Raw genomic sequence first — 16,610 nt, forward strand, 5'->3', positions numbered from 1 at the left:
TTTCACTTTCGGAAAAAGGTAGAAGTCAGAGAGAGCTAAGTCCGGTAAATATGGGAGATGGGGAAGAATTTCAAAGCAGCAGCAATTTGCAGCAGCCATCGCAACTTGCGTTCATTGAACGCCGCCTATCCTTGTTGATCTTGTTTATCAAATTTTTGGTGTGTGTGAGCTGGTGCATTGTCGTGCAGTAGCATTAGGCCTTGAATCAGTTTGCCCTTCCTTATACGCGCGATTTTCGTCTCAATTCGTTTGCATAGTATGTACCGTTTATGGTACGACCTTGCTCAAGATAGTCAATCATGATTATCCGCTGACTATTTCAAAAGATTGATGGGGACCCATCTAGCGGAAACCTTTGACATGCCAATGACATCAGTCAGAATTGCCTGAACTGAATCAAAGCTTTTACTCACTTCCCAAGCAATGCTTCGCAGGTCTCGCCTTCTGTCGCACATGACCAGATCGTGCACACTTTCGGCAGTTTCATCGTTGATGGCCTCTTTTGGCTGCCCAGGCCGCCCATCATCTTCAATGCTCTCTCTGCCCATCTTAAATTCAGCAGCCCATTTTTTAACAGTGTTATAGGAAGGGGACTCCTTCTTAAGTGTATGCATGAAGTCTTCATGAATTTCCTTGGAGGACATCCCTTTGTTACTTAATGACGGCTCTGATTTCAACTTTCTCCATTTGGTCTAAATGACACACACCTCTACTGATCAAAGTGTGTTTTATGTTATGTAATATGTGTAAAAGTTCGAGTTACTCGGTCAGTAATCTTCAATAAGATATCGTTTTCGACGTATTGTTTGTAAATGTCAGTGTAGTGGCTAGAAGTATATCGGGCCGAGAACTTTTTGTTGTCCTGGACAATGTTCAAAGTGTAAAAATAATCAAAGGGTAATAACTCCAAAACCAAGCAAAACAAAGATAAGGTTCTTTTGCACTGCACTTCTATTTAATAAGATCAATCTACCTACAAAGTTTCATGTTGATACCTCTTCTGATTTCAGAGATATGTCCCGGACAAAGTTCAAAGTGTAACAGTGAACAAAGGGCAATAACTCCAAAATTATGTCAAGGCAGGGTTATGGTTTATTTGCATTGCACTTTTTCTCAATGAGATCTATCTACCTACAGTGTTTCATGTTGATATCTCTTATAGTTTAAGAGTTATGCTCCGAACAAAGTTCAAAGTGTAAAAATGAACAAAGGGCAAAAACTCCAAAATCAAGCAAGGCAGAGTTACGGTTCTTTTGCACTGCACTTTTTTCAATGAGATCTATCTACCTACAAAGTTTCATGTTGATATCTTTTATAATTTAACAGTTATGCCCCGGAAAAAGTTCAAAGTGTAAAAATGAAGAAAGGGCAAGAACTTCAAAAGTAGGCAAGACAGAGTTATGGTCCTTTTGCATTGCACTTCTACTGAATGGGATCTATCTATCTACAAAGTTTCATGTTGATATCACTTATTCTTTAAGAGTTATGTCCCGGACAAAGATCTAGGTTTAAAATGAACGGAAGGAAAAACCTCCAAACTTAAGCAAGGCAGAGTTACTGTTGTTTTGCACTGCACTTTAACATAATGAGATCTATCTTTCTACAAAGTTTCATGTTGATATCTCTTATAGTTTTAGAGTAATGCGTCGGACAAAGTTCAAAGTGTAAAAATGAACAAAGGGCAAAAACTCCAAAATCAAACAAGGCAGAGTAACGGCTCTTTTGCACTGCACTTTTTCTCAATGAGATCTATCTATCTACAAAGTTTCATGTTGATATCCTTTATAATTTAACAGTTATACCCCGGACAAAGTTCAAAGTGTAAAAATGAAGAAAGGGCAAGAGCTTCAAAAGAAGGCAAGACATAGTTATGGTCCTTTTGCCTTGCACTTCTACTAAATGAGATTTATCTATCTACAAAGTTTCATGTTGATATCACTTATTCTTTAAGAGTTATGTCCCGGACAAAGATCAAGGTGTAAAATGAACAGAAGGAAAAACCTCCAAACTTAAGCAAAGCAGAGTTACGGTTGTTTTGCACTGCACTTTAACTTAATGAGATATATCTATCTACAAAGTTTCATGTTGATATCTCTTATAGTTTTAGAGTTATGAGCCGGACAAAGTTCAAAGTGTAAAAAAGAACAAAGGGCAAGAAGTTCAAAATTAACCGAGACAGGTTTACGGTTCTTTCGCACTGAACTTCTACTCAATGAGATCTATCTACCTACAATGTTTCATGTTGATACCTCTTGTTGTTTCAAAGTTATGTTCGGACAAGAATTGCGGACGTTCTCACAGGACAGTAATTATGTGGCTACTCTATTGTTCTCTCTATTGTTCTTTTTAGCCACACAAAAGAAAAAAAAGCCACATAAAAGCATTACGGAATGAATGAACTCAAAGAGAAAGAACAGTTACCTATTTTCCCTCTAGCCACATAATTACTGTCCTGTGAGTGCGGACAGACGGGCGGACGGACGGAAAAAGCGGCGACTTTATGCTCATCCTTAGGGGAGCATAAAAAGTTTAACTGTCCAGTAACTGCTTTGGAAAGTTATTTAGCAATGAGAAAAATCAATACAGATGTGTGGGGATACTAATTCATGAAAGTTAGATTTTGCAAGAAAATGGTGAATATGTTAAGAGATGGGATTCTTACGCGTGTAAGGGAAATTCCTTTTTAAGAATACCCCAAAAATCGGGCTACATTCATTTATATCCGGAGGAGCTACATCAGCTAGTAATAAAAGAGTTTGTCACTATATGTCTTGACATATAACCTATATGTGTACTGTAAAAATTGAAATTGCAAAAAAAAAAACGAAATGTCAAAATTGAACCAAAAAGAGGCTGGAATTTTTAAAGTGCATCAAAATGAGAAAATGGCCAGAATATATCAAGGTTGTAATCATTGTATTTTCTGGAAATTCCAAAGTACCAGGAAATAGCAATTTGTCATGACTCTTAAATAGTACTATGTAAATACATAAACGTTTATGCTTGTTTAGTGTAAATTCCTTTAAATTCCAAGGGGGAATATTCATAGAATTATTATGACTGAGTTTTATAGTTTTACTGCTTTTTGTAATATGCTTCGGCTAGTAATCAAGGAGTTGGTTAAAGAATGTAAAAGCCCAGAAATGTTATTTTCTTCTGTATATTGCATTATATCATAAATTAGTCTTATATTTTCTCATATTAATCTTCCCTTTATAAATCCTGTTTGGTCACTGTAAATAAGTTTATCTAAATATACTTGTATTTTAGTTTTATTTGCTATGCATCCAGAACCAATTTTATAAATTGTATTTAGCAATGTTATCAGTCGCAATTTTTTTTTTAAATTGTTTAGTCTTATCACCTTTAGGAATTCATGATATTATACCCTGTATTTGTGTTACAGATAAGTTTCAAGATATCAAAGCATGGTTCAGAGCCCTGCAAACTAGTACGCCAATTCTGTTCCAAAAACATTTATAAAGTTTTGCTGAAAAACCAGATGAGCCTTGACTTTTATTATTATTTTCATATTCTTTAAAACGGTAGATGCTTCTTCTAGTCTGATTTTACCCTCAATCGATTTTGACTCTGTATTTGATAATGTTGGAATGTTTATATCTTAAACAAACTTTAAAATTTAACTTATTATCTTCTATTTCATGTGAGGTACATGTATACGTATATAATGATTCATAAAAATAATAGGTTTCGTTTAAGATTTCTTCTTGTTTTGTTATTAAGTACTATCGTTTTGCATGATTTTGTGATACATTTATTAACATTATTGCCTTTTTCAAGATTACTAAACAATGTACTTTGTTTCTCCTTATCAATTACCCAGTCAAATTTTGATTTAAAATGTAACCTTTAAACTTATTTTCTTGTATAATATTCAATTCGTTAAACAGCTGTTTGAGTTTTTCATTATTTTGAATAGTTTCTGATTTTTCCAGCATTTCAATATCTTTTTTTATCTGCGTTTCCTTTTCATTACTTGCTTTATCTTAAAAGAACCATAGGATACGGAATTATCTCTTTATTATCATAAATAAAGTTTCTAAAAATAACTGATCGTTTATTACAAATTGTATATCCTCGTTCGGAAAACTTTCAAGTGTTTCGAAATATAAACAGGTATGAAATATTGTTTTTAAACGTCTTCAATTGTTTTTATTTATTTCATTAACATATTGAATATCTAAGAGTAGCTCCAGACCCTTAACCTTGCTCAGAATCACTAAATTTTAATTGCAATATAATGATTGAATGGTCACACTGAAAACTGCGTTTTATAAAAATATTTTTACAGTTTTGTAACATAAAAGAAGATAAAAGAAAGAAATCAAGTCTAGCTTGTTGCAGTGGGTTTGCCTTTCGACAAGTATATTGCTTTTCATCAGGTTGGAGCTCCCTAAAAGATCTGTTAAACTTTTTAATTAATGTCTTTCAAAAAAGTTGATCTTGCATTTTTATTATGTTAATTTTTGTAGTTATAATCAAAATCAGGATTTTGCACCAAATTAAAATCACCACAAATGCAATACGAGTCATTTCTTATATTCTCAACGACATTGAAAATGTTCTCATAAAAGGACGGATTGTCTGAGTTCGGTCCATAAAACGATACTAAAGTAAATATTATTTCTCCAACAGATAAGTCCAGTATGACATGATTTCCAAACTAATCAACTTCATCTTTATGTATATTGTAATCTAGTGACTTTGAGAAACATATTGCAACTCCCCTAGAATTTAAAGATGAACAACTTAAAAAAAAACATTCCGCATTCCACTGAGTATGACTGGTCTTAAATTGACTGTGTAGAAAACGTGTGTCTTGAAGACAGTAAATATCTCATTTTGTATCTTCTATGTATTGAAATATATGCAGCTTTTTCTTTATACCTTGTAGGCCACTGCAATTAAGAAATAACATTTTTAATTCACTCATATATTTTCAGTAAGACAAATCGTTTGATTGCAGAACTAAAACAAGGAGGTAATGAATACAAAAAAAAAACATTTTCAAAGGCAAACTAAAACAACAAAAACATTTTAAATGTACATGTACACAAAAATTCAACTTAACACGATTTTCAGAACGAATTAACTAAAACAAACTGTTTTTACATTTAGGATATGGTATACATATTTTCAGTTATTTAGGCGCCTTATCCTAGCTTACATAGCACTAGACAGGATAAAAAAGTTAATTTTAGTAATTTCAGTTCAAGCTCAATATTTTCATTGTCCGAAATTACTTCTCAATGAAAAATAAAAAAGGAGCGAAAAGACTGAGAAACAATTTGTAAGACTTTTTTTTCAACGTTCATGGGAAAAACTGAAATTAAAAAGACATTGAAAATCAAAATGTGACGCCTTGTATTTTACTGAGTTGTCTGCAAAAATTTGCTTCTTGGTGTATTGGAAAACAAAAAGTCTAAGAAGAAAATTATAGGACTTTTAAATCAATATTTGAATTGACACTTGTATTAAATATAAAGCATTACATAGAGCATGTAGAGAGTGATTTCTACATAAAGAATCATATTATGTTGTTTTTTTTTATATTAATTTATGGTATTTCTAATTTCTCATGAAAAAAGCAAAATATTTGTTAATGAGTAAATATTTTTTTTTAGTTTATATATTATAATACCTTGTATACTAAAGGTTTTAGTTTGTGATTATTTTTGCAAGTTTACAATAATATTTCCGAAACAAATACAACTATTAACAAAATCAACGCTGTCAAGTTACAGCTTTTTTAAAAATGTGAAAAAGATAGTATTTACTTACAATAATTCAAACAATAAGATGTCACAATAGCTATCTTTTAAAAATCTATTCGACGATATGTGATTTCCATCCTTTAAAAAGCTACATGTGACACCATGATTATATGTATAAACAATATTGATGGTCGTTTAAAAAGCTACTTGATAGGTGTCACAATGTTTTTATGTATAAACAAAATTGATGGTCGTTTAAAAAGCTTTTCGACTTGTGACACAATGATAATATGTATAAACAACACTGATAGTCAAAGATAATCGACCGCTAGGTGAAAATGTATTGATGTATAGTTTCAATCTATTTACAAGTTACTCAACAGGTGTAAAAAATGGTTATATGTATAAACAACATTGTAGTTATAAATTTGGTAATGAATGACAAGCATTCCTCTGTTTCAATACCCTTTATAATAATGTATTAGTCACAGGTAAAATTCTTGGAAATATGAGCTCTAACTCACCCAGATTAGACCATATATTCATATTTTGTAGTCTAACGTTATACATACATGTACATTGATACATATTGGTCGATGAACAAACAAAAAATTTAGCGTTGTGTTTCAACGATCTATTCTATAATTAAAACGGTCTGTTTCTTAGGCTTACTCTGGGATTTTTTCTAATGACCGTTCTGTCATGATAATATACTAGGATATAAAAAGTAAAGCAAAGAATGCACGTATTTTAAACACCTTAATTTTATAAAATTATTAATCACGTAAAACACGACTTACATAGGGTTTACAAAAAAGTAGTCATGAAGTCTTTCAATAGTTGAATAATTAATATTGTAACTTAATATAAATAAAATAATAATTGTTTATAATATCAATCAAATAAGACAAGTTATGATAAGTTGAATCATAACAAAAACTTTTGGATCATTCCAAACATGTACATGTACTAGTATATCAAACAATGAAATCGAGATTTAGATAATAAAAATCACAAAAAGAACAAAACAAAAAGTCATAAATAATTTACGTAAATAAATGTACTTGAATCATTTCATTGAAAAGCGTTCTTGTATCTGTAACAAAAGTAAAATCTACAGTATTTGTGTCATAGCACATAATTGTATATTGTTATTAGCCTTAACTAATCAGAGTCAACATCCGTAGAATTGCCGTATAAGCACGTGTAAGTTGATAACACAAAGAACTTTCCGAATAACATATTGAAACTATATCAAGAAGTCTATTCGCTTGACATTCACACAAATACGCATTATGTGTAAAGTATAAATTACACACGTAACCAACAAAAAACTTTGTTTGTAGTGGTAGAGGTTCATTATTACTCTTTGTTCAGTTTCACATGTTCAAAAATCGTCCGTAGAATTGCCGTATAAGCACGTGTAAGTTTATAACAAAAAGAACCTTTCCGAATAACATATCATTTAAAATACATCAAGATGTCTATTCGCTTGACATTTGAGACACAAATGCGTATTATGTGTAAAGTATAAATCACACAAGTAACCAACAAAAAAACTTTGTTTGTAGTGGTAGAGGTTCATTATTACTCTTTGTTCAGTTTCACATGTTCAAAAATCGTCCGTAGAATTGCCGTATAAGCACGTGTAAGTTTATAACACAAAGAACCTTTCCGAATAACATATCATTTAAAAAACATTAAGAAGTCTATTCGCTTGACATTTTAGACACACAAATGCGTATTATGTGTAAAGTATAAATCACACAAGTAACCAACAAAAAAACTTTATGTTCAGAGGTTCAGTATTACTCTTTGTTCAATTTCACATGGTTCAATGGACAATAAATGATAATTTGTTTTTACTTTAATCCGGGGCACTTTATTATTTATAGAGCTGGGTTGTTGTTGAAAACGCTTTTTTACTGCTTCACCTTTATTGCATGAAGAACCCGTCCAATATGTTGTTGACTTTATCCCAATCCACTGAGAGTGCCTCACATTCTTTCATTGTATTTATCAAATCGCCCATGGTATTTTGATCAGGGCATTGCATATTCCATTTGTGCAACATGTAAAAAATAGCTGTCTCTGTACAATGCTTATGGTCCATTTTTATTCGTTCAACATCTACTTTGCTGACACCTAACATGGGTCCTAATAGCTCCCAATTCTGACCGATGGTTTGGGCAACTTTCGTCAAGTCCTTTTCCGTGACTATCTTTTGAAGGCCTTTTTCGTTATTAATAATAGTTCCATCTTGAAACCATTCTGCTAATGCATTCTTCGTAATTATTGCATGGTTTGAATTATCTGGGCAGCATACACGATATTTCTTTTTGATGTTCTCTAATCCATAATGAACATTTTTACTTCCTTGACATTTATGAGCGGCATGGTTGCACTTCAGGTAATAAGTAAAAGGAATATCGTTTCTGCTGCAGTTGTGACGCCGGAACTCGTTTGAAACGACAGTTTCTACGAATCTACGGAAACGGTCACAAACCGCACTTTCAACATTTGCTGGAGGGCATTGATTGACTACTGCTAACTCAATTCCCCTTTCAGTAGAATATGCAATGATACCTGCATGTTGAAGATCAAGTAGGTAGAAAGAAGTACTCTGAAATACCAACGATATGCCATCTATCTCTATTGGCGGCCATCTCTCGAGAGCTGCTGCAATAGTTCTTTCAAATACAGTTTTGATAATCGTTGTATCCTCCAATGAAAGACCAAGTATGACTAATGAATAATTTTTCCCTTCTACACATTTCTTCAGAATTGATTGATCACCCTGACTTTTCAAAAGACTTGGTACAATGTATTTCCCCGTGCCTCTTGCATCACAAGTAATCTCATCAATTACCTGCATCTCAGCCAATATTCGATGTCTTTGCAAAAAAGCCAACAGAATATCTCTATGTTCCATAAAACGGTTTTTGTCATCATGCTCCCAAATGCTGTTCAACAGATATTTGTCTAGAACTGCTGTTTCTATCAACTTTTCCCATAACTCATGTATATCTGATCTCCACTTACAAAATCGTTTAGATGTAATGATACATTTAAAAGCATCCACCAAAAATTGCGGATCAATAACGACAAATTCCCGAAGATTTTCCTCATCAAAGTACACAATTGTTCCTTTTGCATGGTGATATTTTAGGAAAAGCTTTAACTGACCCTCATCATTGATAGGCAAATCTGTAGACTTGTCTATGTTTTGAACATCCTCATATTTCAAAATCTTTCTATTTTCTTTGTTTCCTTTTAATGCCTCTTCTAATTGAATCCATTTTGCAGGAACCTTGCTGGCTTTAGCTTTTTCTGATCCTATTTCGAATAGTGCTGTCTTTAATTCAGTAATACCGGGGTCGTTTGGATCTGTGTTTTCGATAGCAAATGGCATCCTGTAGATGTGATTTCTAGCTTTTGATTTTATAAAGAGATCATATACATCGTCAAACTTCTTTTCAATATCACTTTTGCTGATGCAATCAGCCTTGTGTGTCCCTACAAGTATTATTTTTGGTTCCTTGCCGTCCTTTGTTCCGACAAAAGCGTGCACTGACATGATCCAAAATTTCAAGCATGTCTTCATATTAAACTTTCTGTCTGGAAAGTCTTCATCCTCTACTATGCTATCAAGGTCCTTCGTTAGGTCAAAAACTAAAAGATATATTGCGTCTCTTGAATGAAAAATCTGGTGAGTGGCATAATATATGAACTGTCCTCCAAAGTCCCAAATATTGAAGTTAATACTATTGTCGTTTATGTTTGATGCATAATAGTTTTCATCTTTTAGTTTTTCTGTAAATTCTGAAAGCAAATCTACTGCTTTTATGTGTACGTCTGGCTCGTTTGTGATTGCTTTGTCTTCAGATACGTCTGAACCGGATGTGAAACATTCCTCTATTTCACTGTTGTCCTCCGAGGATGTCTCTGAAAAAGATGTTTCAGAAAAGTCTTTGTCTGAACCTGCTTCTAGAATACCGCATTGATTTACTATTTCGTCAAGAGAATTACATGTATCATCATTTTCAAATGATTCAGCATCTTTATCATCAGCATCATTGCATTCTCCTCGTAGCATCATACTGTCTTCCTGTTCATTGACATCGTCCAGTGTTTCAGTATTATTATTTGTTTTTATGCTTTGTATTATAATGTTTGCTAATCGACGTGCACCTTTTATCTCAGCAGCATGGGAGCCAGTGGTTTTCCATGTAACATTGTCTTCACAATTTGCTGCATGAATATCTATACCATCTGTACTCTCAATGTTTTCCATCGGAAGCTCTAAAAGCCTTCTTGTTAGGCTTGTTTTACCCTGGTTAAAATTTCCAACAATCATAACCCTGATGAAGTTATCTGATTCGTTTCCTTCTTTCAATGCATGCATAAAAAGTTGTTTGTCTACGGGATCAAATCCTAATTCAGCAAGTTGTTGGGAGTCCTGTAATGAAAAGGTAAGGATATATATCGTTTCTTTTTTATTTATCGCATTAACCTTTTTTTATGGTTTTACGTCACACCAACACAGCATTGTATATGTCATATGACCTCTTCCTAGCTTCATAGACCTTTCCAGTGGCGATCAATAATCTAGCTAGATAGTTTCATCATATGAAGGAAGTTCCTGTTGGGATTCGAAAAAAGCAGCCATGAGGGAAAGTTGTTTGAAGTCAAACGACTTTTACCTTTTGGCTACATTTACCTCGCAAAATATCTTTAATGGACTTCTCGATCTTATTATCTGGACAAAAGCTTTCATCATTTAAATGGAAAAGATATTGACGTAGAAGCAAACAGTGCAGTCAGTGGTCAGACGATACAGATGTACCAACTAATTTTAGTCTGCACTGGTAGCATGAGCAGATGTTGTTGCCGAAGGCAAGCTAAAAACTATAGCGTTTTCCGTACCTGGTCAATGGTAACATTTATAGATACATTAAAAATTTAAAACTCATTATTTGTGTATTAGCAAAATATTCAGAGTATATCTAAAACAAATATGGAATATTGCATTTGCGTTTTATATTGATGTACCACAAAATCTTTAATGAAATCAGTTTTGTTTATTTTGTTTACGTTCTCATTAAGGCGGATATTCTATTCTGGTTAGTATTTCAAACGTTTCATATTCAGATGGCACAACATGATCATGTGATTAAGGAAAAATTTTCTTGTTGGTTCGATCGACTTTTACTTACTGAAACGTCTTCATCATCCTGTATCTTCAAGTAACATTCTGGAAAAATATATGGATTGATATAGAATTGCGGCATACAAAAAAGAAAGAAAAAAAAGAATAATAAATAAACACCGTCTTATAAGTCAATCAAAATATTACAAATTTAATATAATTTACATGTACGATATGTGTAAGTATACGGAAGTTGATTAGAAAATATGATTTGTTTTCTTTTTACATGGCAATGACACATTATAAGTAAGTTTTCTGTTTTTTATTTCGGAAAAGATTTCTATTTAATGAAAATATGCGCAAACCTTCAAGATGAGTCTTCAAATCCTTGAATGTAGGTCTTTTAGAAGGTTCCTAACAAAAATGACAACAAAAGTTTGGATAGCAAAAATAAATTTAACAAGCAAGATAAATTAATTATCAAATAGAACTCGCATAGAATGCTGAACGCCATATAATTGCATTAAGTCAGTCTGACTAAGGTTTAGATCTACTTATGTTTACACGCAAAACATTATTTATGTGCTGATTATAATCAAATGAAGATAATTCAAAACATAACTTATTTTGATGCTGATTTGCAAATTGAGTAAAAATCTCGAAAACATACAACCAATTTTTCACGATGTTTATCCTTCACATACTCAACGTTAATTAACATGTACGATAGTCAATATTATTAAACATACCGATTCCCAGCACCGCAACATTAACATGTCTATGTCATTAGGACATGAAGTCGGTTTTGGAGGTCGGAAAATCTTTACACTTTTGTACTTTCTGTTAGCATGGTTACATTCATATATGAAAGGCACATCACCACACGCAAATATTTCCCACATTAAAACACCTGAAAAATTGATTTCAAAGACACAAATGTGTATATTTTATTGCCTTATGTAAAACATATACCATTTACAAAAGCCAGTACAGTTAAAATACGTTTATTTCATCTTAAAGGCTCATAGTCCCGAAGATATGATTTTGTTTTTATTTCACAACAGCTTTCAGTTTTTGTGTCCTCGTTTAGTTTCCAAAGTAACTCGGGCAGTTATAGCTTTTACGTATATTGGAAGGAAGTCAAAATACTCTTTTATTTATAGATTGCCACATTGATGACTAACAATTTCAGATTTGACGCTAAGCATCTTACATGCTCTAAAGCCATTATATTTATCTTAATAACTTCATGTTTGCTCTTTCTGAAGATGGAACATATCCATTTCTGAGGAATAATGTGCCTGCCAGTTTTTTTATTGAAATGTATAAAACAAATTTTTGTCTATGTTTAACTTAAATGTCACTTTGCGTAAAGGAAATATTGCCTCATTTTGTTTTTCTATTTTGAAGGGTTCTATTGCTAAGCTCCTGTTGCTTTTGTTTGATTTGTATTCAAACTAGCATTTCAATTCACAAGAACAACATTTATTCACGTTTTCTTAAATCAAGTTTAGCATTTGTAAAGAAAACATATCGAGTAATTATATATGAATTAAAAAAGAAAGAATAAAATATTATAACACAGTCCTGACGGAAACAAAGTATTTAATACAGTCAGGGTGTGTTGTAACAGATAATATGATTTCATCGTATATGATGAGATTAATTATAATATATTCAGACGGACAATAATTTACTGACTGCAAATGTATTATTTATCACTACTTTCTGAAAAACATGTTATTACAACATAGACTAATTACCAAAAGACCAGATATCTGACTTGATATCTCCTTTTCTAGACAGATAAACTTCGGGTGGTGCCCATGGAACCTGTATGGCATTAAAGGTTATAGTTTCTCCTTTTCCTAAAAACCTGGTAAGGCAAATACAAACTTAAATATTTAAATCAAATATAAAGGTACTTTTTTCTTTTAGTTACCGTATATAAATAAATTCACTAAGAAATCTGACAGTGTTCTCATTTCAATTTATTTTATATAATTTTATGAGGTTAGTATGACAATGATTTGCAAGGAAATAGTAATAATGCATGTACTTTTCTTTCCTGTAATGTTACAAGTAAAAAGGTTTACTGCCTTTTTAAGTTAAAGGATGTCAAATTTATAGGTATCATCTTTCTATTTTTTTTCTTACAAGTTCACTTCCTGTATTAAACAGATTCGTCAAATTATCACCCTTTTCACAAAATAAAGGATAAAATCTAAAGCGGGGAATATAATAAGATTTTGTTGAAATCAAGTTTGCTACAATAGCTTGAATTGGATAATATGGACTTTTGGTCATCAACAATTTCAGTTACAAACCTAGAAAATCTATTATTAGCGATCTTACCGCTTGCCCGACGGCCTGTCCATTTCTTTATTTATAAAAGCCATAGTATTTATGCGAAGGTATAATGTAGTGTTAGGAGAGATAGTTAAAATAAATTCCGATAATCAAAATATGTGACATTCTTTTAATTATCCGTTTTATTACATAACATTGTTACATTTTAAAGATAATATCCATGCATTTCGTACTTGCAAACAATGAACCTTCATGCTTGAGTACAAAAACAATTAAAAATACAGTAGACATACTAACCTCGCCCTAGCAAAATCTGAAACTTTTACGATCCCATTCTTGCCTACCGAGCAATTTTTTGCTGATAAGTTACGAAGAATATATCCTTGGTTATGTAAATATTCCATCCCTCGACAAACCTGACGACACATATCTGTTAAGACTTCACAATCAAGTAAAAGACCGAGTCTATTTGCTTTAAGAAAACTGTATAAGTTTCCTGAAGTTATATGATTGGGATGTATTATTTCAAATAATAACATATAGAGATTAAATGAAATTAAAATAATTGAAGAATAATTTAAAATAAAATACTAACAACATATCGATCAGGAAATACAGTCATCAAAACGCAAATACCAGAGCTTTCTTGAGATATTAAAGATTCTTACAGAATAATCTTGTAACATTGACTTTTTTGGACAAGAAAATAACCAAAAAAAAAAGGAAATGAAACACACACAAAAAATGAAATGATTTCTTTTTCATTTGCGTTTATTCATGTGCAATGCACAACTATTTCACAAAAGTACGCACCAAGCTTTTTAGTCTGGGGTTCATATTCCGGTGCAGACAAGAAAATAATAAACACAAATTGTTATTTATGTTAAAGTGACGTTATGCTCAAATTTTTATAGTCAAGTTGAGCTGAATTGACTTTATATTTCAAAAGATTGACTGTCAAAAGGGTGTTTGACCAACAATTGATATTGGAAAATGTTTAGGATAAAATCATAAATCTGCCTTAGATTAAAAAAGACTGCCTCACTCTAATTAGAAACTAAGCGTTGCAGTTGAATTCTAATGGATATTTACAGAAATTTCGTTTGAATCTGTGTGTTATTTATTGTTTATGCAAACTAAATTATTAAATTGAAACAAATTATGGCAAAATGAAAACTTATTTTGATCTTCATCCGTTCACTCACTATATACCCTTGTATGGGCATAATGTTACTTTAAAGGTGTTTTATATTTTTACAGCTTGACAATATTTATCTGTAGATGTTTTATAAGAATGTTATAAGATTTCCTACACATAGTCGATGTTTTAAGTTGCTGGAAAACTTGCTGAACTTGTCAAAGGAAAGTATACGCCCCACGCGCATGCATTTGTTCAAGATGAAAAAAATCTTAAAATCAATGACCACTTTTTACTTTAAGTCATTTTGTAAATTGTAAAGGAACAAAATGAATACAAAACCATAAATAATGTTTGGGACTGCGGCATTAAACATATCTTTTTTATTATATATTTATACTGTATGGTTTAATTGAAATCTTTCTAGTGCTTAAAAAGGAAGAGTCTTTTAAAGGTTTATTTCTAATTTTCGCTGTTGCTGCATTGGCCAAGCGGGAAGTAAAAATTAGAAAAACCAGTGCCAGACACGGGGTGATATGAATGTAAATAGTTCACATTGAGCACTTTGTGTTCTGGTGACTTAAAATAATGAGATATAGATATCAAATACACAATTGATGATACACTATTTTCTTTCTTAAAGCCAACATATGTGATGCAACGACAATTTTATGTTTATCTTGTCCGAGGAAAAATGTAATTTATTGATTACAACAAATTCTATTCAAAAACGATAAAACAAAACTTAAGCACAAACCATTCTGCATGAACTCTGTTATTTTCATAAACGGTAAAGATTTGGAAACTATGCCATATAACTGTACCAAATTTGGATGATTTAAATGACTGAAAAAAAAATCAAGGAAAAACGTAAAACAAGAATATCCAACATCCCACTGTCTATCTATTATCAAAACTTTTTTAAAAATGTTTTAAGAAATGTTTGAAAAGACACATCTGATGCCATGCATTCTAGTACTTGACGATATAAAAATTAATTTTAGATGATAAAGAATGAATTTGTACAAATAATTAAGTTAAGTAACTTACGACATAATCCTGGCCTCCATCAACATATCTTCAGGAAAACTATGAATGTTATCAACAATTTCAACTGCTATTTCTCTCCTTCCAAATTTACATCTATGTATAACCTGAGAATTGAGAAATAACATTTTAACGCATAGAATTTACTTTTTTCTACCTGAATTTCAAATGAATGTAAAATATAACAATATTGTTTTATAGTTTAGAGACCTTTCTATTGAAAATGTGTCAAGGATCAGGGAAAGGGTTTTATTTTGCCTATAATACAAAAGATTTGGCAGTCTGATTTATACTTGACGCTACTCTTCTTACGTACAAATCAGATATCCCCTTGTTTTGATGCTCCTGTTACATAGCCGATTGTGTAATTAAAGATAATTCGTTGATAACGAAATTCAAAGTAACACTCAAGAAAAGTAAATTATCTTCTTTTTTTAATTCAAAAGAAAATTCAATGTATAAATTTAAAAATTATATACAAGAAAAATGTTAATATTTTAAATGCCTTCTAATTGAAATATTAAATTAAATGTAAATTCAACTCACACCAAATCTTCCTGGACCAATTTTTAAAAAAACCTCCAAGTCATTTTGCTCGACCTCCAGTTTATCTGAAACTATTAATATCAAGTGTATCGTTATTGTTACTTAGACAGAACCGTAAACGTACAGTAGTAACATGACTCAGGTTGTTTCAACTATACGCAAGGTAGAAAAAGAACATGGTTAAAACGGTCATTACCTTTTGTCCTACCTTTACATCAGATGAGAACACCTAAGTTTGAAAATGACTATTTCTCATAAACTGTCCTCAGAACCGTTTATATGTAACCATTTCTCTTAACATTGCGTTTAATTTTAAACTCATTTAATAAACACAACGGGTGCCTACGAAAAAAAAAAGATTTTCCGAGTTGTTTTGAGACTGCGTAAATAAAAATTAAACTGCTTATGCATACATTTAAAAAGCATCGGTAACAAGTTTTAATTTTTTTAGCAAAACATGATTATATTTCGACTTTCTCCCTTTTTTTGGTCAACTTGCAACACTGTACGGGGTAAAAGACACGTTGACTCTCCCCAATGAGCCTGTCACTCTGTTACACATCTTCATGTCTATCACAATTAACATATATGTCAGCGAAATATCAGTGCCTTGGAACATATTGATCCCTATTCTTTCCTTTTTAAATATGAAACTGGTCTGTAAGAGGATTTCTGATTACTGTTA

The 16,610-nt window shown here is 31.8% G+C and overlaps 1 protein-coding gene across 2 annotated transcripts in view; it reads right to left on the reverse strand.

Moving 5' to 3' along the window:
- Nucleotides 1-4,357: 4,357 nt before the first annotated feature.
- Nucleotides 4,358-16,610, reverse strand: part of LOC132717775 (uncharacterized) — a 42,011-nt gene continuing 29,758 nt past the window's right edge. For both annotated transcript variants that reach the window (XM_060701334.1, XM_060701333.1), the window contains 9 exons: nucleotides 15,926-15,996; nucleotides 15,383-15,486; nucleotides 15,090-15,178; nucleotides 13,492-13,690; nucleotides 12,648-12,760; nucleotides 11,634-11,794; nucleotides 11,250-11,298; nucleotides 10,952-10,989; nucleotides 4,358-10,194 (listed from right to left, as the gene is read on the reverse strand). In XM_060701334.1, coding sequence (XP_060557317.1) covers nucleotides 7,672-10,194; nucleotides 10,952-10,989; nucleotides 11,250-11,298; nucleotides 11,634-11,794; nucleotides 12,648-12,760; nucleotides 13,492-13,690; nucleotides 15,090-15,178; nucleotides 15,383-15,486; nucleotides 15,926-15,996 — 3,347 coding nt within the window. In that variant the 3' untranslated portion in view covers nucleotides 4,358-7,671. The remainder of the gene's footprint in view (nucleotides 10,195-10,951; nucleotides 10,990-11,249; nucleotides 11,299-11,633; nucleotides 11,795-12,647; nucleotides 12,761-13,491; nucleotides 13,691-15,089; nucleotides 15,179-15,382; nucleotides 15,487-15,925; nucleotides 15,997-16,610) is intronic.

The sequence above is a fragment of the Ruditapes philippinarum genome, unplaced genomic scaffold (assembly GCF_026571515.1).
Source record: "Ruditapes philippinarum isolate M1 unplaced genomic scaffold, ASM2657151v2 ctg4091_1_1_1_1, whole genome shotgun sequence".
Classification (NCBI taxonomy): Eukaryota; Metazoa; Mollusca; class Bivalvia; order Venerida; family Veneridae; genus Ruditapes; species Ruditapes philippinarum.